General features: G+C 33.8%; 1 protein-coding gene across 1 annotated transcript in view; it reads right to left on the bottom strand.

Moving 5' to 3' along the window:
• Positions 1-21,016, bottom strand: part of LOC142348513 (uncharacterized) — a 33,023-nt gene extending 12,007 nt beyond the window's left edge. Inside the window, exons 1-3 of the mRNA XM_075399887.1 lie at positions 20,856-21,016; positions 1,026-1,164; positions 76-192 (exon numbers count right to left, since the gene is read on the bottom strand). Coding sequence (XP_075256002.1) covers positions 76-192; positions 1,026-1,164; positions 20,856-21,016 — 417 coding nt within the window. The remainder of the gene's footprint in view (positions 1-75; positions 193-1,025; positions 1,165-20,855) is intronic.
• Positions 21,017-21,749: the final 733 nt, after the last annotated feature.

Below are 21,749 nucleotides of genomic sequence, written 5' to 3'. Positions count from 1 at the left end.
TATTTTGTAAACTAAAACAAGTTAAACTTTTTAAAATAGATTGAGATCTTTCCGCCAATAAGGCATTATTCCAACCTTTTGGACCGATTTGAAGGGTAACCATCCCTGAACACCCAGTCGGTTGATTGCGAACGTAATGTTGTCGCCTCCTGCGTATGTTGCCTCTACCATATTGTTCAGTTGAATTTTCAGCTGAAATTAGTCAATCTTTATCTTAAATTCAAAAAAATAAATTCTTTAATCTAGAGTTAAAGGCTAGTTAAGTTATCTAGAAACATGTGTCTCTCTCCCACTGAGCTCGCTAGTGAGCTGATATCCCCGGGTCGATACGGGATAGTTTTTGTATTGGATCTCGTTATTATATCTTATTATATTACAAGCTCTTGTAACGAGAAGTATCGTCTGACGAGCTTTTCCGCAAAACAATTTCAAGTCCTTGTAACTTTATCATACAAGCACAAGCCCTTACAAGTTTCCACCCTTTATCCCGTACCTAACTGTCAGGCAAATTCAGTACTGAGTCAGAGTCTAATTCAGGTCACATTTTGCTCTGAATTTTTCTGATTCAGAGCTATATCAGTGATTCATTCTGAATTATCCTCTGATTCAGAAGAACAAAGAATAATTTACTGAGTTTTGCTCTAATTCAGAGAAACTCCGAAATCACGTTACAGTTGGTTCTGAAATCCTTCTGAATCAATACTTAAGCTTGAAAATTCTCTGAAAATGTTCCGAATCAGTACTTAAACTTGAAATTTCTCTGAACATGTTCTGAACCAGTACTGATTGTCACTGAGCCTTAGGTACGGGCGAATAATTTCTACGTTTATTCATAAATACGTTTCATGGAATGATAATACGGAAGGTTTTTAAGACCGAAGCAGACATCTTCTGATTGCCATTATTGTTCGTTCACACACTCCGGTACTTTTAATTTTGAAAAAATATGAAAAAATGCAGAGGTTTTTGAAAACATTTATTTTTTTTAAAAAAAATGTAAAATTGGCGGCGTATACTGAACTCACTTCGGTAGGACGCCAGCCATTCTGGTCCATGTTCTTTATGCTGATGTATGGATAGAGCTCGGAGATGCCATCCAGAACGAAGGCGGGAGAAGATTCATGAGACGGGCACTGCCACATGTTGGGGTAATAGACATCGGTCCTTTGAAAATCAGAGTCGAATTGTTAAAATAAAAGCAACCGATAGAAATCTGTATACTGGGTTCTCTGACCAATCAGAAATTTAGGAGACCAGTCAAACCCTCCGTTGACTTGAAACCCTGGCTTTACGCCAGATCGCGGACTCCAGTGTATCATTACCAAGTCGACGCCAGATTAAACTAAGATTTGCCAAAATATCGCTTCCGAGATCCTGAAATTATCATGCGTAGTTTCCGTACTCATTCAAGGGTTTTTTCCGACAGGCAGAAAAAGAGAATGAAAACAAAGTTTTGTCTGTTCTTAGATTTATACGCGAGTGTTGCCAAAGTACCCACAAAAAACACTCAGCCTAGACACATAGCAGGGCTGGCCCGATATAGCATTACTGTCACCTGCACGCCAAGTTTATATGAAGTTCTGTCGGTTCCTAAAACGTTTTTATACGTGTGATTAAAATCGAACTCATAAACTTCTGCACGTTTTTTCAGCGCATTTTTATACTATGGCTAAACTTAGCTGTCCGAGATAGTTTTGGTCTTTGAAGAAATTTTTACAGCCTAGTTTGGTAGTTACTGCCTCAGAAAAAGTCCCTAACACTCGAATAACTTTTTTACACAATATCTTATAAGTCTCAAATGACAATATAAGATAATTTTCTCTTTGTTGCTCGGACACTTAAGTATTGCATGCTGTAGTTTTTTGGCTACTGCTTGAAAGTATCCCTGAATATTTTTCAATATGAAGAACATGTCATAATTAAAGAATTTCTTACAGTATAATATCTTATAGGATCTGATACAAACCTTATCAAAAAGATGAGTCGTAGCTCTCTGAATGTTTATCTTAAAAGATATTATACGACTCGTTTAAGATCATACACAATAAACATTTTTGTCAGGCAGATCTTTTATCGTGTAAGATCTTATAGGGCAGAATTTTTATTTTGTAAGATCTGACACAAATGAACTTTTATCGTGTGAGATCTTATCAGAACTGATAAAAATTTTAATTGTGCTAGACCTGATAAATTGTCTTACAAAGTCTTAGTCAGGCGACGCTTAATCGTATAAGTACTTATAAGAGAATTTTGTAAGAAATTTGCAATATCTTACATGACAAAAATTCTTAAGTTTCAGGGGATTCGGTTGAACTTGTCGCGCGATCTCTTTAGTTGCTTCAAAAAGATCCAAAAGCTTGGCGATGTAAAGTATTTTGTTTCTTATACATCATTATTGACAAACATATCTTTCATTGCTTTCTTGCATGGTTCTCTTGATTGCTTTCTAGCAGAAAAACGCTGAGCTCTGGCTTTAACTTATCAAAAAACTAGTTACCTAATTTGGACAATTTTCTGCTATGTTCTCATTACATCTCTGTGAAGATTGTTTGGCAGCCTTATATTTTCAGACCATGTTTAAAAAGTTTTCCATCTGAAATTTGCTTTACACGCACTTAATTTGTACATTTTAAGCGTTTAACGAAACTAAATTTCACTAAATTTCGACTGATATACCCGGGTTGAAAGTACAACTCGGAACTGCAATTTTGGTCAATGTAAATGAAATTTGTTAAATTCATATATTTTTTTTCAGGAATAGCCAAAAAAAGTTTCAATATGTGCGTCCTCTGACTAAGTTGAAATTCCTGATGAAAATCTGATGAAATTCCTGCCCATTCCCCCGGATGATTTCCAGAAGTGGTAATAGCGTGGCAATTTTTAGTTCTGGTTTCTGTTACATAATTTTTGTCGAAATCAACTTTCAACTTTTTCTCTTAATGGAAAATTTCAAGTTCATCATTTAACTAAAATAATATAAAAGTTCTTCCAGTGCCTTCTCTAGGTCTAGTTTGGAAAAAAGTGATGGAAAACAACTTATTGCCTCATTACCTCGGCTGTCTTTTGACGATTTGCCAGCAATGTTTTGCTTTTTACAGGATTCGTTTTCGGATAATTTTAAAAATATTGCGGACTCATTTTAAAAAATTTGTCGGTTTTTTCGACTCGTAACAATAATTCGTTGATTTCAAGATTTTTGCATAAATTGCAGGTGTACAATGAGCTGATTTCTATGAACGATAATACTGTGACATTCTAATAAGCTGTACTAGAAATCATTCATCTATTCCGCCCTGCAAATGCGTGTTTCATTTTGTTGATAAGAGATTTCTGATTTTTGTGCCGAGCACAACTCTGCAATCAGACAAACGATCCCGTAGTGCAATTATTATCGCAATACTCTGTACTGAAGAGTTGCGTCTAGATAAATGAGTTAAGTTCTATTTTTCTGAAGGCAGGTATTGGCTGTGTAAATGCCATTTTTTGCATTAAACATCAAAATTATGTTCTCAATTAAGAGGTAAGAAAAGCACGGTCAACATTCGGAGCTCCTCTGTCCAGCTTATGCGTAAACTTCGAATATAATTGTTATGCATTCTCTTTATTGATATGCAGAAATTCTAGCAAAATAGTTGTCCATCTTTTGCAGCAAAAAAGTAACGGACCCTCATTTGTTTGAAATTTTTTAAAATTGAGGTTTCCGCGTTCTCTGGGCATATTTTGGATATTCGTTGAGTATTTTTACTTTTTCCAGAGCCATTTGTTGCGTTTTTCAGGCTTTTCTGTGATTTTGGCATTTCGTTTGGCTGAGGATCAGGTTTTTTCTTTGTTCTAGAGCCAATTTTGATGGTCAATTGGACGCCATGTTTTCGTTTCTCCAGCTACTTTTATTTCTGAACTTATTCTGAACGATTGGCCGGCTACACTTTGGGATCTCCTACGAATTTGATTAGCCACTGATTAAAAAGTACGATATTTCTGTTTAAAATTGCAACCCTCCCCCCTCTAAAGAATTCAGAAAGGGCTATCAGTGTGGCTATTTTCATACTTAGTATCCATTAAATCTTTTCTTGCGAAATTTTTTTTCTGTAACTAAAATTAGTAACAAAAAATATTTTCTGTAACTAAAATTAGTTTAAAAAAATCTGTTCTGTAACTGAAAATGTTTACAAAAAATCTTTTCTGCGACCGAAATTTGTTACAAAAAAAAAGTTTCCTATAAATAAAATCATCACTTTGGAGCAATTGGCTAAAAAATCTAATTTGAAAGTTGTGCTTTCTCTAAACATTTTGGAGCGCTTTCTCATATTTTTCCAGAACTGTTTCTAACGATTTTTGTATACTTTTTGCGTTTTATGTATATGAGCAAAAATTAGATACGCCCTAAAACCAGCCAGGTTATACACATTGGTGCTCATAATTTGTGACTTTTAACATTAAAATCAATTTCTATATAGGTGTACAATCCAGAGTTAATAGTTTGGCCATCCGAAATGATTAAACAGTAGAATTTTTCCCTATGGAAAAATTACCCTGGTTATGCAAAAAATCATAATTTGCAAGAGTCTCTCAAGATTTTGATTTCATTTGGAAGGGTGTTTTATTTTTTCTCCAAAATTAGCAATTCAGTTTCGTTAGTAGTTTCAATTAGTATTAACTAAAACTTACTTTCAGTGCCAATTAACGAGCAAAAAATTTCCTAAATTACTGTTTTGAATTAGTTCATTAACTTCCCTTATAGTGTATTTCCCCCACAAGAAGTTTTGATAAGAAAGATTTTGCAATTTTTGGCTTAATGGAATTATTAAACTGAGTTGCAAAAAAATAAATATGAGTAGTATCCATATCTGCCATGTTACTGGAGGGGGGGGGGTCCGGACCCCCCCCCCCTACAAGAACTCTCACCACCGAAAAACCGATTTTCTCTTAGTGAAAGCAAGTTTTTTGGTTAAGTTTCGCCAGCCTGAGAGAAGTTCTTGGGTTAAGTTGACTGGCGAAACTTAACCAAAAAACTTGCTTTCACTAAGAGAAAATCAGTTTTTCGGTGGTGAGAGTTCTTGTAGGGGGGGGGGGGGGTGTCCGGACCCCCCGCCCTCCAGTAACATGGCAGACACCGGCTGCTCCAATGTGTATTTCAGAAGAAAGAATGCGTAGTACTGAGTGCTTAGACTATGGTTATAGCCTGTTGTAGTAACTTTAATTTTTTTTATCTTTGAGACCATGAAGGCATACTTGAAAAACTTTGAAAAATTTTCAAAATTTTTCAAAGTCCTAAAATGGTCTGAAATGGATTTTGCGCTATAAAAGAGCACTCAAAAGTGATTTTGTGTTGACTTCATTTTATTCACCTATGAAGTATGGGGGGTCGAAACATACAAAAATTTCCTTATTTTTCTGAAAAAAATTTTTTGAAGCCCTAAAATGGCATGAAATGGATTTTTCGAAATGAAGGAGCTTTCAAAAATGATTTTTGTGGAGTTCATTTTGTTCAACCAAATAGGACATGAAGTACTCAGTTTTTGAAGTAGTCTGAAAGAAGTCAAAGAGCAGTCAGAAGCAGTTTTTGTTGACAATACTTTTGCAAATGTTCAGTGTGATGTAGAAAGCTTGGCTTTATTTTTTTTATATACATGTGTAACTATGTATATTTCTATCAAAACAAGTACGTATATTTGCTTACATGTGTTCAAAATTGTAATGTTTATGTAGGAATGAACAATTGGAAGAAACGAAAGAATGAGAGTTTTATTTATATAATTATTCGTAATCATGTGTATAATGAAAGTATATATGAAAGTGTATATCTGTTTATAAGTAAATATAATTGTGCTTAAGTTTAGTAATATGTTTCTATGAGTATAAGCTGAAGTGTATGTCTGTGGGTAGAATTGTAAATGTGTGTATATGTCAAGACGTTCTTTTTTTATGTGTGTATGTTTTTCTATATCTATACAGTGAAATGTATGTATATATGTCTGAATGTGTTTATGTATTTATGTATTTATATGTTTGCAATTCGATGAGAGAGAGAGATAGAGAGAGGGAGAGAGATAGAGAGAGGGGGGGGGAGATAAGTTCCGGGAGGGCAATTTAATTGCCTTGAAGAATGTTGTTATTTGTCTCCACGATCCAATAATATTATATCTTGCACACGGATTTTGACCTTCAGCGTAGCTAAACTCTGTCCCATTAAGCATTGGCAAGCAAAATGTCACAAACGAAGACGACAACAAGTTTTTGATGTTCTGAGCATGCTTTGTTGAAAACTGAATTTTCTACACCTATCTAGCTACCATATTAAAAACTATCAAGATTTTTTACGAAAAAAAAATTCATGCTCTTTGTCTTTTAATCCTAGGCAAGAAAATGATAAAATGTTGCAACACAGAAGACAAAAACAACTTTTTGGTGTTCTGAGCATGCTTTGTTGAAGACTGAAATTTCTTCTCCTATCTAGCTACCATAATAAAAAACTATTAAGATTTTTCTTAAAAAAACAAATTCATGCTCTTTGTCATTTACTCCTTGGCAAGAAAATGATAAAATGTTGCAACACAGAAGACAAAAACAACCTTTTGATGTTCTGGGCATGCTTTTTTGAAAACAAATTTCTCTATACGCATTCAGCTACCCTTCTAGGATTGAGCAAGATTATTTACAGGAAAAAATTATTTGAGATAAATTGTTGAGAGATAAACAATAAATTGAGCTAAGTAAAAAGATTAAAATCTGTAAAAAAACCAAAAAATGTGGTGGAAAAACTATGATATGCAGGAGCAGCTGAACGTGTTAGTTAAATAAAGTAGAATGATAGGAATTCATCAAGAGCTTGAATCAAACAAATAGTGTAATGATGTACAAGAAGAGTAGTTTCCACTGGAACTGTAAAAATAGCTAACGGATAATGCGTGCTTTGACTGAAATCTTAAACAAAAGCGAATCGCTTCTTCAGTAAATGGTTCCAGCATACTGAATATACATATACTCAACTATTAAACACTGGAAGTAAAATATCAGAGCACCTCAAGCCAATAAAAATCGAATGAGTTCATTATTGTTCTTTCTTGAATCCAATTTTCTGTGCATTCAGTAACCCTGTGTTAAAATTTTGGATTACTTATTGTACTGTCGACGTTTTAAAATAAAGTCACCGTAACGATATTTGATAGAGCATCGGAAAGAGTAACACCCAAAGGAATTTGAAATTTAAAGCGACAGAGTCTGTATAACATATTGGGTTATGAAACCTGGGGAACATTTCGGAATTGAACACAACACTACTGCTACCTACTACTGCTACTGCCTACTACTACTATCTACAACTACTATCTACAATTAGTACCTACTACTACTACTGCTACCTACTGGTACTACCTACAACTACTACTAGATACTATTAATATCTACTACAACTACTTATTGGTTCTAAGTTACACTAGTGCCTACTACTACTACTTCCTTTTAATACCTTCAAATGTTACCATTTGTTTACTAACTATCTACAAAAAGCTGTTTCTGTTTCTCTAAAAAAATGAAAACAATTCTTATCTCTAGAGGAGACTCGCTGAGCATAAACAACAGAAGCTTTTCTCTATCTCAAGGTAATGTGTCCTGACTGACACAGACCGATAAAATTTAGCCGCTAATATTTTCAACAATTCATTAAGTGTTTGAAGTTTTTTCGAAGATATAAAAAACGCTAAAGCTATGTTGTATACGTTAACTCAGTAATTTTCAACTCAATGTTAATTTCTTAATTAACAATTAAGAAATCCATGGTATTGTATATCAAGTGGTACTTAATTAATTAAATCAATGTAGGGTTTTATTGTTTAGCGAACCAGTCTAATTTTTAGGAGTTTTTTTGATATGTTCTTTTTTTGAAGTGCAACTTTTTTTATACTTTATTCAAAAATTGCTTGCTTCAAAAATTCTATAGTGTGTACCTTAATGGAAACAAACACTTTACAACGTACCTACATTATCAAGAAAAAACAGGTTTTACACTATATAGTTGTTTTCGTATGTTTATTCAGAGCTACCTGTTGTTTCAGTTGTCAAGAATTACAAATTTTCCGAATCCCTAAGTTTCAAAAACTTGTATAGACAGAAAACTGCTGGGATCGCTTGCCAGAAGGACAATGCGTTTGTTGAGTTTCATATTAACCTTAGCTTCGGCTCAGGATGTGTTCAAAGCTGAGACTGTAATTGTGAACTTGCTATGCATCAAAAGTTTAGCGCTACATGATCTTGCAATTTTTGTTATATTAACTTCTTCCTAATTTGTTAAATTTCATTTGGTCATTGTTTATCTGAAGCAAAAATCTTCTTTATTAGTGTTCAAAACACAACCGGAGACAGTATGGCTTTGGATAAGCAAGTAGAATAAAAATGTGAAACATGGTCGATCACTTTACCTAAAAGTTGAACCATTGTGTTCGATTTCGAGTTTGTGATTTAAACAGTATTCGAGGATAATTGACTTTTAAGAAAAAGGCTTCTTTCTTAGTATTCAAAACTCAGAGGCGGCATGGATTTCGATAAGCAAGTTTATTAAAATGGTGATTTTGGTCAATTGCTCTACAGAAAAATGGAAGTCTTGAGTTTGTGTTTGAATTTTTGATCTAATAACACTATTCAAGGATAATTGAGTTTGAAGAAAGGTTACTTTTAGTATTAAAAACACAATAATCGGTGACCGCTTAACTTTGAATTACCAAATATAATAAAATGCGAAAACTTGGCCTATCCCTCTAATTTAAAGTCAAAGTTTGAGTTTGAGTTTGAGTTTGTGATCTAAAAATAGTATTCAAGGGATAATTACGTCATAATAGTTGTTATGTTATATAGTTGTGAACGCAAAACATTTGAAATACGTTCTCACAATCTATTTAGACTACAGCTATATATGTGTCAAAAAAGTGAAGGAGACCTTCTGGTTTTACTAAGCTTTTTGATATAATTTACTATATTATATAGACTATATTCACGTGGTCTATTATGCAATCTTTACTGCACGACTTCTGCAAGCATTCTAAGCTGAAGAGTATAATTTTGCGTTGTTCTATAGAAAAAAAACAGAAAAAACACAAGATTTTCCTGGTGCTAGGAAAATTGGCGGACAGGTCGTTTAGCCGACAAGGAAAAACTGAGAAATTTAGACGACAGTTTTTATCTTAAATGGTAAAAAAAGTCTAATTGGTTTATAAATCAGTAGTTCGGTTGTGATAGATTCATATCAACTCCCACAGACCGTTGAGGCATGACCATGGCCCGCGAGGCATGGCCAGATGCGGTTAAATGCAGTCCAACCACGTAAAGCCCTCCGTTACACTAGTTGATGAAAAAACTAAGGTATACTTGTCCGCTTAAAGAATAGTGTTTTAAATTGGCCAATCACAGCTTCAGAATAAGATTTATTGCTCATTTTACTTAAATTGTCGGTAAAAATGTTCATTTTTTTGGTGTGTTGACATATTTTACCAGTAATTTTTGAAAAGATAGGTCAGTGCAACTCTTTAAATGATTAAATTTCTCTGAAGAATGTTCGGCTAATGAACAATAAATATTGTAAAATGACTAATGTGGAGATACCTTTAAGTCATGGCCACATTAAGTAACAGTTAACACAACTAATTTTGATTTTTGCTACCATAAAAACCAACAACACAGACAGTAGAAATCAGATTAGGAGCTTCGATACCATAGTCAAAGTGACAAGTATACTTCTACATTCATTTGGCCGATTTGGAAAATTTCCAGTGTTAAAACCCTGTAACCCATAGTGCATCAAGTTCAAAGTTTAAAGTATTCAAAATTTTTGGAAATTAGTGTTTCACTTTTCTATGTGGTAATTTTGTATTAAAATACTAGTATTCTTGGCTTTGTGTACTTCGTTTTGATGTTATCTTTCCAAAATGGTTTCTATGTTTTCAAACGTTTGTTTGTTATGGATCCTATGAAGAGTCGATTTGAGTTCTTTCAACTGAGTCAAAGACAAAAAACAGCTGTCAAAAGGCAAATCCTGATTATAGAGGCAATTGAGCTAATAAGATTTCCAGATTTTTTAATGCAGTTTTTTAATTTCCTCTGAGCTTAAAAAATGTGAGAAATAAGTTAAAATGTCTCTTGAAAAAAATCTCCAGGTGGAATTTTACTACTGCGTGTTTTGCTTATTGCCACTATTGTCAATAGAGACCATTGTAATTTAACATGATTTTTGTCCTCATGAAAATTTGTAGCCTCTATAACAATAAATGGTTGAATCATTATGTACATGAAAAAGTTGTTTTTCAAGAGTAATCATATAGCAAAACCTTAATTTTCAATAAAGCTTTATTGCGCTATGAAAATGAATCAGCGGTCTCACAGGTAGTATGAAAATATTATTTTTTTCATGGCGCTCAAAAAAAAGGAAACCCCTAACAGAACTGCAAAATTAACAACGGTAAGAAAAGAAACGCTTTTTAATGTCAACTTTGCTTTTAATTTGAAAGACTTAATATAAAACAATGCCTAGCTGAAATAAAAAAAAGACTTAGATTGTGCAAAGCAAAAATTTATAAGATATCCTTGTCAAACAAATATTTATGTACAAGCTGATTTTTCCTTACTCCTTTAACAAATTTGTTTTTTTACGACCTCAATAGTTTGCCTTGAGAAAACTCATAGGAGAACGGAGAGGTATTCACTTCTTGCATCTATTGGAAATTTCGTTGTGATACGTTAAATGCTTACTATTCATGATACCATAGCTTTATGGATTAAAGAAGTTTTAAGTTCGCGTTAATGAATACTTAGGTTTTAAATTTTTATGAGTTACTTGAATAACATACTGAAATACTTCAAATTGACACATAGCTCTAAAAGCTACTGAAGGAATTCTGTGAAAACCAAATGTTCTAAGAAAAACACAAGTCGTTGCACATGTATACAGAAAACAGTAGTGCATACTTACGTCTATGGTTCAAATTGTGCCTTTGAGCAAAACATTTTTGTTATCTACTAACGTTAGCAGGGAACTTCTTATCGTTCCTTACAATAAACCACGTCAATACTATGCAAAATCAAAAGTATTATACAAATAACTTAATACTAAACGTACGACATAGAACCAGTTACTATATAAACTAGAAGCAATTGTAACCGTGAAAATCAAACAATAAGGCCAATAGTTGAGTTTAAATGTCTTTGATTTGTCCATTGCTTTTTCCATTGTTTTATATAAGTTAACGTTATTTTGTTCAAATTCAGCACAGTGGGGGGTCGAAATGTACTTCCAAATAAAGAATGGCAAGCCTATGTACTCACTCTCTATTTATCACAAGTTTTGCTGCAACACAGTAGAGTACATGTATATATACGCCTTCTTGATCAGAGACAAGAGAATACTTAAGCAAACTAATAAAAGTTGCTTTTAGCTGAAAATATTATGCAACAATTTTGCAGAGAAGACTGAACTTCTCACAATATAGGTTTTTTTATTCATAAAAAGCAAGTGGTCATGTTGAATTTTTTGTTTAAACCCGTGACTTGTAAGAGAGCCGAAGTGAAAAGAGCCGATTCAAGAGAACCGACATTTTATTTAAATTATAAGTTGATAATTTACAGTAAATTTTGCGATAAATTAATTTGGCTCTTAAATGAGACTACTACATTCGAGTATTGGAAAAAATAATATTTAGTATCTTCTAGCATAAGACACTGAAAGCAAATTAAAAAAAAATAATTATCTTGAAATCATCGCGGACCATGGCCATGCCTCAGCGGCTGTTGGGACTTGATATGAAACTATCATAACCGAACATGAGACCAATTAACCCACTCAGGTACTTTTTTAATAATCAACTAACAATTTAGGGTAATTAAGGGCAACTTTTTGGTTTCGGCTCTACTTAAATCAAAACAAGTTGCGGCGTATTCTAACGTCAGCTCTTTATAACGTCGACTCTTGCGCGTATCCATTTCAATATTTCAGAACAATAATCTACGGTTTGGGGATCCTACTCTACAACAAATTTCTGACTTTCTAGTTCTTTAAACAGGTCGAAGCCTGTTTCCTGTTTCTCTGACTTGGATAATGTTCAACCAACATACGTTAGTTTAAAGTAGTGGTTTTTCAACTACTAAAATTTGGATAATAAGCATACACAACGGATTTTAATAAAGCACAGCATTTCAAAATAACAGGTTATAAATGGAAAATACTGGATACCAACGTCTAGTTCATAAGCTTTAATCGACAAGAATTTTTCAGTTCTAGTTGTTATTGCCGCATGAACACCTCACATTTTCATCGAATCTCATTCTTTTTGGAAAATTTCCACTGTGAATTACACATCCTCCAACAACACGAGATTGGCTCCTTTTTCGTAGAGCATTGTTAGCCGATGGCTCAGTGCTAAGTTTCTGGAAGTTTTCTTCAATTTTCGAGTTTTCTTCAAGAAGACTAGGGAATCGTTCTAAGATGGAAGATATCACAGTCTTTCTGTTATCATAGGGTGTGGATGATGTTGTATGATCAATTTTATCGTGAATGGTGGTTAGTTTTGTTTCAATTTTGCATGATTCGAGCTTTTTCCACATATTTTCCAAACCTTCTAAAGCAGCGAAATATTCTTCATGGCTCCTGAAGAGTGGCATACTTTCGAAATCATAACTGCGCAAGATCCTCTTTATGTCCATAGGAAGTGACCATATGTCAGAAGTCAAAGGATTAGGTATATTCTGAGAAGTTACTCCCCTTTCTGAGGGGGTTGAGTTGTTGATAAAGTCTTCCTCTTCGGTTATATTAGGTAATGTAGTAAAAAAGTCAATAAATTTTTTGGGTATGAGACAATGATCGAAGGTAGTCCAGCTTGAAATTGAGCTGCCCTTCCTTTGTTGTATAAAGGCAATATTGTTTTCATAACGGGTTTGATAGACAATTGTGCGCTGAAATGAGCCTTCAAATTGCGTTAGGATATGATACATTATAGGTTATAAACCGGCAGTTGAGTTTGGATTCTGGCACACACTAACTGAATGAAATACAAGTCAAGAATGAAAACGCTAAAATATTAATTTGAGAAGCAATTCATTCAGTTAAAAGTAAATATAAGCCGTTCGCTGGAATGTTAGCACTCGTTCTATTAGCCTAATTAGCCAAATAGTTTCCAATGAAGACCTATAACTTTTCGAGGAGAACTCAGTTGTTAAATGAGTTAGACTAATTCTTATTCCTTTTCAGTTGTAAAAAGAATTGAAGTTTCTCCTAAGTACCTCAGACATTAACATTTCAAGGTTTTGATCTGATTGCTACGTATGAAGCTGAGGAATTGCACTGTGCGTATGAGAAGTTCAGTCTTCTCTGCAAAATTGTTGCATAATATTTTCAGCTAAAAGCACTTTTATTAGTTTGCTTAAGTATTCGCTTGTCTCTGATCAAGAAGGCGTATATATACATGTACTCTACTGTGTTGCAGCAAAACTTGTGATAAATAGAGAGTGAGTACATAGGCTTGCCATTCTTTATTTGGGAGTACATTTCGACCCCCCACTGTGCTGAATTTGAACAAAATAACGTTAACTTATATAAAACAATGGAAAAAGCAATGGACAAATCAAATACATTTAAACTCAACTATTGGCCTTATTGTTTGATTTTCACGGTTACAATTGCTTCTAGTTTATATAGTAACTGGTTCTATGTCGTACGTTTAGTATTAAGTTATTTGTATAATACTTTTGATTTTGCATAGTATTGACGTGGTTTATTGTAAGGAACGATAAGAAGTTCCCTGCTAACGTTAGTAGATAACAAAAATGTTTTGCTCAAAGGCTCAATTTGAACCATAGACGTAAGTATGCACTACTGTTTTCTGTATACATGTGCAACGACTTGTGTTTTTCTTAGAACATTTGGTTTTCACAGAATTCCTTCAGTAGCTTTTAGAGCTATGTGTCAATTTGAAGTATTTCAGAATGTTATTCAAGTAACTCATAAAAATTTAAAACCTAAGTATTCATTAACGCGAACTTAAAACTTCTTTAATCCATAAAGCTATGGTATCATGAATAGTAAGCATTTAACGTATCACAACGAAAGTTCCAATAGATGCAAGAAGTGAATACTTCTCCGTTCTCCTATGAGTTTTCTCAAGGCAAACTATTGAGGTCGTAAAAAAACAAATTTGTTAAAGGAGTAAGGAAAAATCAGCTTGTACATAAATATTTGTTTGACAAGGACATCTTATAAATTTTTGCTTTGCACAATCTAAGTCTTTTTTTTATTTCAGCTAGGCATTGTTTTATATTAAGTCTTTCAAATTAAAAGCAAAGTTGACATTAAAAAGCGTTTCTTTTCTTACCGTTGTTAATTTTGCAGTTCTGTTAGAGGTTTCCTTTTTTTGAGCGCCATGAAAAAAAAGTATTTTCATACTACCTGTGAGACCGCTGATTCATTTTCATAGCGTAAATTGCCGATCAATAAAGCTTTATTGAAAATTAAGGTTTTGCTATATGATTACTCTTGAAAAACAACTTTTTCATGTACATAATGATTCAACCATTTATTGTTATAGAGGCTACAAATTTTCATGAGGACAAAAATCATGTTAAATTACAATGGTCTCTATTGACAATAGTGGCAATAAGCAAAACACGCAGTAGTAAAATTCCACCTGGAGATTTTTTCCAAGAGACATTTTAACTTATTTCTCACAATTTTTAAGCTCAGAGGAAATTAAAATACTGCATTAAAAAATCTGGAAATCTTATTAGCTCAATTGCCTCTATAATCAGGATTTGCCTTTTGACAGTTGTTTTTTGTCTTTGACTCAGTTGAAAGAACTCAAATCGACTCTTCATAGGATCCATAACAAACAAACGTTTGAAAACATAGAAACCCTTTTGGAAAGATAACATCAAAACGAAGTACACAAAGCCAAGAATACTAGTATTATAATACAATATTACCACATAGAAAAGTGAAACACTAATTTCCAAAAATTTTGAATACTTTAAACTTTGAACTTGATGCACTATGGGTTACAGGGTTTTAACACTGGAAATTTTCCAAATCGGCCAAATGAATGTAGAAGTATACTTGTCACTTTGACTATGGTATCGAAGCTCCTAATCTGATTTCTACTGTCTGTGTTGTTGGTTTTTATGGTAGCAAAAATCAAAATTAGTTGTGTTAACTGTTACTTAATGTGGCCATGACTTAAAGGTATCTCCACATTAGTTATTTTACAATATTTATTGTTCATTAGCCGAATATTCTTCAGAGAAATTTAATCATTTAAAGAGTTGCACTGACCTATCTTTTCAAAAATTACTGGTAAAATATGTCAACACACCAAAAAAATGAACATTTTTACCGACAATTTAAGTAAAATGAGCAATAAATCTTATTCTGAAGCTGTGATTGGCCAATTTAAAACACTATTCTGTAAGCGGACAAGTATACCTTAGTTTTTTCATCAACTAGTGTAACGGAGGGCTTTACGTGGCTGGACTGCATTTAACCGCATCTGGCCATGCCTCGCGGGCCATGGTCATGCCTCAACGGTCTGTGGGAGTTGATATGAATCTATCACAACCGAACTACTGATTTATAAACCAATTAGACTTTTATTACCAATTAAGATAAAAACTGTCGTCTAAATTTCTCATTTTTTCCTTGTCGGCTAAACGACCTGTCCGCCAATTTTCCTAGCACCAGGAAAATCTTGTGTTTTTTCTGTTTTTTTCTATAGAACAATGCAAAATTATAATCTTCAGCTTAGAATGCTTGCAGAAGTCGTGCAGTAAAGATTGCATAATAGACCACGTGAATATAGTCTATATAATATAGTAAATTTTATCAAAAAGCTTACTAAAACCAGAAGGTCTCCTTCACTTTTTTGACACATATATAGCTGTAGTCTAAATAGATTGTGAGAACGTATTTCAAATGTTTTGCGTTCACAACTATATAACATAACAACTATTATGACGTAGTTATCCCTTGAATACTATTTTTAGATCACAAACTCAAACTCAAACTCAAACTTTGACTTTAAATTAGAGGGATAGGCCAAGTTTTCGCATTTTATTATATTTGGTAATTCAAAGTTAAGCGGTCACCGATTTTTGTGTTTTTAATACTAAAAGTAACCTTTCTTCAAAGTCAATTATCCTTGAATAGTGTTTTTATATCAAAAATTCAAACACAAACTCAAGACTTCCATTTTTCTGTAGAGCAATTGACCAAAATCACCATTTTAATAAACTTGCTTATCGAAATCCATGCCGCCTCTGAGTTTTGAATACTAAAAAAGAAGCCTTTTTCTTAAAAGTCAATTATCCTCGAATACTGTTTAAATCACAAACTCGAAATCGAACACAATGGTTCTACTTTTAGGTAAAGTGATCGACCATGTTTCACATTTTTATTCTACTTGCTTATCCAAAGCCATACTGTCTCCGGTTGTGTTTTGAACACTAATAAAGAAGAATTTTGCTTCAGATAAACAATGACCAAATGAAATTTAACAAATTAGGAAGAAGTTAATATAACAAAAATTGCAAGATCATGTAGCGCTAAACTTTTGATGCATAGCAAGTTCACAATTACAGTCTCAGCTTTGAACACATCGTGAGCCGAAGCTAAGGTTAACATCAAACTCAACAAACGCATTGTCCTTCTGGCAAGCTATCCCAGCAGTTTTCTGTCTATACAAGTTTTTGAAACGTAGGGATTCGGAAAATTTGTGTAATTCCTGACAACTGAAACAACAGGTGGCTCTGAATAAACATACGAAAACAACTATATAGTGTAAAACCTGTTTTTTCTTGATAATGTAGGTACGTTGTAAAGTGTTTGTTTCCATTAAGGTGCACACTATAGAATTTTTGAAGCAAGCAATTTTTGAATAAAGTATAAAAAAAGTTGCACTTCAAAAAAAGAACATATCAAAAAAAACTCCTAAAAATTAGACTGGTTCGCTAAACAATAAAACCCTACCTTGATTTAATTAATTAAGTACCACTTGATATACAATACCATGGATTTCTTAATTGTTAATTAAGAAATTAACATTGAGTTGAAAATTACTGAGTTAACGTATACAACATAGCTTCAGCGTTTTTTATATCTTCGGAAAAACTTCAAACACTTAATGAATTGTTGAAAATATTAGCGGCTAAATTTTATCGGTCTGTGTCAGTCAGGACACATTACCTTGAGATAGAGAAAAGCTTCTGTTGTTTATGCTCAGCGAGTCTCCTCTAGAGATAAGAATTGTTTTCATTTTTTTAGAGAAACAGAAACAGCTTTTTGTAGATAGTTAGTAAACAAATGGTAACATTTGAAGGTATTAAAAGGAAGTAGTAGTAGTAGGCACTAGTGTAACTTAGAACCAATAAGTAGTTGTAGTAGATATTAATAGTATCTAGTAGTAGTTGTAGGTAGTACTAGTAGGTAGCAGTAGTAGTAGTAGGTACTAATTGTAGATAGTAGTTGTAGATAGTAGTAGTAGGCAGTAGCAGTAGTAGGTAGCAGTAGTGTTGTGTTCAATTCCGAAATGTTCCCCAGGTTTCATAACCCAATATGTTATACAGACTCTGTCGCTTTAAATTTCAAATTCCTTTGGGTGTTACTCTTTCCGATGCTCTATCAAATATCGTTACGGTGACGTTATTTTAAAACGTCGACAGTACAATAAGTAATCCAAAATTTTAACACAGGGTTACTGAATGCACAGAAAATTGGATTCAAGAAAGAACAATAATGAACTCATTCGATTTTTATTGGCTTGAGGTGCTCGCTCTGATATTTTACTTCCAGTGTTTAATAGTTGAGTATATGTATATTCAGTATGCTGGAACCATTTACTGAAGAAGCGATTCGCTTTTGTTTAAGATTTCAGTCAAAGCACGCATTATCCGTTAGTGTTATTCCCAATACGCAAACAAGACTTATTCGCTACTGAAGCTGTTTCTAGCAACCCCCCGCAGATACAAAGCTTGTGTTCTTTCTTGCTTAATTGATCAAGTGGCTAATTAACTTTTGAAAATTTAGCTATTTTTACAGTTCCAGTGGAAACTACTCTTCTTGTACATCATTACACTATTTGTTTGATTCAAGCTCTTGATGAATTCCTATCATTCTACTTTATTTAACTAACACGTTCAGCTGCTCCTGCATATCATAGTTTTTCCACCAAATTTTTTGGTTTTTTACAGATTTTAATCTTTTTACTTAGCTCAATTCATTGTTTATCTCTCAACAATTTATCTCAAATAGTTTTTTCCTGTAAATAATCTTGCTCAATCCTAGAAGGGTAGCTGAATGCGTATAGAGCAATTTGTTTTCAAAAAAGCATGCCCAGAACATCAAAAGGTTGTTTTTGTCTTCTGTGTTGCAACATTTTATCATTTTCTTGCCAAGGAGTAAATGACAAAGAGCATGAATTTGTTTTTTTTTAAGAAAAATCTTAATAGTTTTTTATTACGGTAGCTAGATAGGAGAAGAAATTTCAGTTTTCAACAAAGCATGCACAGAACATCAAAAAGTTGTTTTTGTCTTCTGTGTTGCGACATTTTATCATTTTCTTGCCTAGGATTAAAAGACAAAGAGCATGAATTTTTTTTTCGTAAAAAATCTTGATAGTTTTTAATATGGTAGCTAGATAGGTGTAGAAAATTCAGTTTTCAACAAAGCATGCTCAGAACATCAAAAACTTGTTGTCGTCTTCGTTTGTGACATTTTGCTTGCCAATGCTTAATGGGACAGAGTTTAGCTACGCTGAAGGTCAAAATCCGTGTGCAAGATATAATATTATTGGATCGTGGAGACAAATAACAACATTCTTCAAGGCAATTAAATTGCCCTCCAGGAACTTATCTCCCCCCTCTCTCTATCTCTCTCCCTCTCTCTATCTCTCTCTCTCTCATCGGATTGCAAACATATAAATACATAAATACATAAACACATTCAGACATATATACATACATTTCACTGTATAGATATAGAAAAACATACACACATAAAAAAAGAACGTCTTGACATATACACACATTTACAATTCTACCCACAGACATACACTTCAGCTTATACTCATAGAAGCATATTACTAAACTTAAGCACAATTATATTTACTTATAAACAGATATACACTTTCATATATACTTTCATTATACACATGAATACGAATAATTATATAAATAAAACTCTCATTCTTTCGTTTCTTCCAATTGTTCATTCCTACATAAACATTACAATTTTGAACACATGTAAGCAAATATACGTACTTGTTTTGATAGAAATATACATAGTTACACATGTATATAAAAAAAATAAAGCCAAGCTTTCCACATCACACTGAACATTTGCAAAAGTATTGTCAACAAAAACTGCTTCTGACTGCTCTTTGACTTCTTTCAGACTACTTCAAAAACTGAGTACTTCATGTCCTATTTGGTTGAACAAAATGAAGTCCACAAAAATCATTTTTGAAAGCTCCTTCATTGCGAAAAATCCATTTCATGCCATTTTAGGGCTTCAAAGAATTTTTTTCAGAAAAATAAGGAAATTTTTGTATGTTTCGACCCCCCATACTTCATAGGTGAATAAAATGAAGTCAACAAAAAATCACTTTTCAGTGCTCTTTCATAGCGCAAAATCCATTTCAGACCATTTTAGGACTTTGAAAAACTTTGAAAATTTTTCGAAAAAAAATTTGAAAATTTTTCAAAGTTTTTCAAGTATGCCTCTCATGGTCTCAAAGATAAAAAAAATTAAAGTTACTACAACAGGCTATAACCATAGTCTAAGCACTCAGTACTACGCATTCTTTCTTCTGAAATACACATTGGAGCAGCCGGTGTCTGCCATGTTACTGGAGGGCGGGGGGTCCGGACACCCCCCCCCCCCCCCTACAAGAACTCTCACCACCGAAAAACTGATTTTCTCTTAGTGAAAGCAAGTTTTTTGGTTAAGTTTCGCCAGTTGTTGTTGTTGTTATTTGCCTCAGTCCGATGTTGCGGTGTTGTCGTTGAGTGGGAGCGAGAGAAATTTAGCTGCTTCCACAGGTCTTGTCCAAAGTGACTTCACGGAGAGATTGGTGGGTTTCATCGGGCACTTAAGAAGATGTTGTGTTGTGTGTGGCTCTCGTTTACAGTCGGGGCACGTCTCAGACACATCATTGTTGATCCTAGCCGAGTAGGTCATGAGAAGCGGACTGAAACCAGAGCGGAGTTGCGCGAGTTGCCTTCTACTGCCTCTGGGGAGTGTTTTCTCACTGTCATGTATCTTCATGGGGGCAGCAGTGGCAAGTACCCTGGACGGCTCATAGTTGTTGATGGCGTCTTTGACTTCTGTTGTATGCATGTTCTTCAGAATCTTTCGGTATTCTTTGGATGTTATCTTGTCTTTATCTTCAGTTTCATCAAGGTATGGTTCGATATACCTGTTGTAATGGGTGTGCAATGATTCTTTTATGAGTCTGGGGGGGTTCGGCCTGGTTATAATGTGGTGGCCTGGGTGGGCTGGTCAGTCAAGTTTCGCCAGTCAACTTAACCCAAGAACTTCTCTCAGGCTGGCGAAACTTAACCAAAAAACTTGCTTTCACTAAGAGAAAATCAGTTTTTCGGTGGTGAGAGTTTTTGTAGGGGGGGTCCGGACCCCCCCACTCCAGTAACATGGCAGATATGGATACTACTAATATGGCATCGTCTTCCAAGTGAATTCAAAATCTTGCAAGATTCTTGCAAGGTTTCATTTCGCGTTTTACTAGGGTATACTGGATTTGTAGCCACAGCCGACGTTTCATATGTCAAAAATAACCTTAGCTGCTACCCAGAAAAGTTAATTGGTTATAACTACTTACTTTCCTATCGTCCGCTGATCTTCTTCCCCGTTGTCCAGATAACCCAAAGAACAATAGCTGTATTGATCTGTGATCATCGGATATAGAATAAAATTGATTATAAACTCGTATTGAGCGCCATTTGAGCCATTAACTCCGCTGCCAGTTTGAGTAGAGATCATTGTAATCACTAAAATGTCTGTTAACTCTAAGCGGGGTTCCCTCACGGTTTGTAAAACTTAAGCAAGCAATCGATTTTATTGAGATTTTCTTAGGCTAAGACTACATTTTCGAATATATGGGGTATATTTTAAGAAGCGTGCAACTACGATAGCAAAAAAATTTTAAACAGATTTAAAGCAATTTAAGTGTTGTCTTATTTTCTCGCGACCGATTTTTAGCCTATCAGAATTGAGCAAAATTTAGCTGTGCGAAAACACAACTGCTACACAACTGCTAAAACACATCACAACCACGCTTGATTTCGTCCTTTACGGAGGTTTGTAATTCCAATTCAACTTTCTGGCTTTACATTTTTTGGCTTCACAATGCTTTTTTCAGATTCAAATTGAGATTTGTTTCAGAGTTTCCCGATTCCTTTAGAACCAATCACAGTCCAAATCAACACCAAAAAACTAAAAATGGGTTAATTCAATTTGGTTTTTTTAGGTTTTACTTCAACTAATTCAGTAATCCTTGAATTCAGGCAAACGTTTACAGAGGTTTGTAATCTCAAGTCAACAAATTTGGCTCTACATTTTTTGGCTTCAAATTGTTTGCTTTCCAGATTCAAATTGAGATTTGTTTCAGAGTTTCCAGATTTCTTTACAACAAGTAACAGCCCAAATCAACACCAAAAGCCTAAAAATGAGTTAATTCAATTTGGTTTTTTTAGGTTTCAAATCAACTAATTCC

Source organism: Convolutriloba macropyga, chromosome 10 (genome assembly GCF_964194025.1).
Source record: "Convolutriloba macropyga chromosome 10, txConMacr16.3, whole genome shotgun sequence".
Lineage (NCBI taxonomy): Eukaryota > Metazoa > Xenacoelomorpha > Acoela > Convolutidae > Convolutriloba > Convolutriloba macropyga.
Note: the sequence above shows the minus strand (reverse complement) of the source record. Positions and strands in the feature narration are given on the sequence as shown.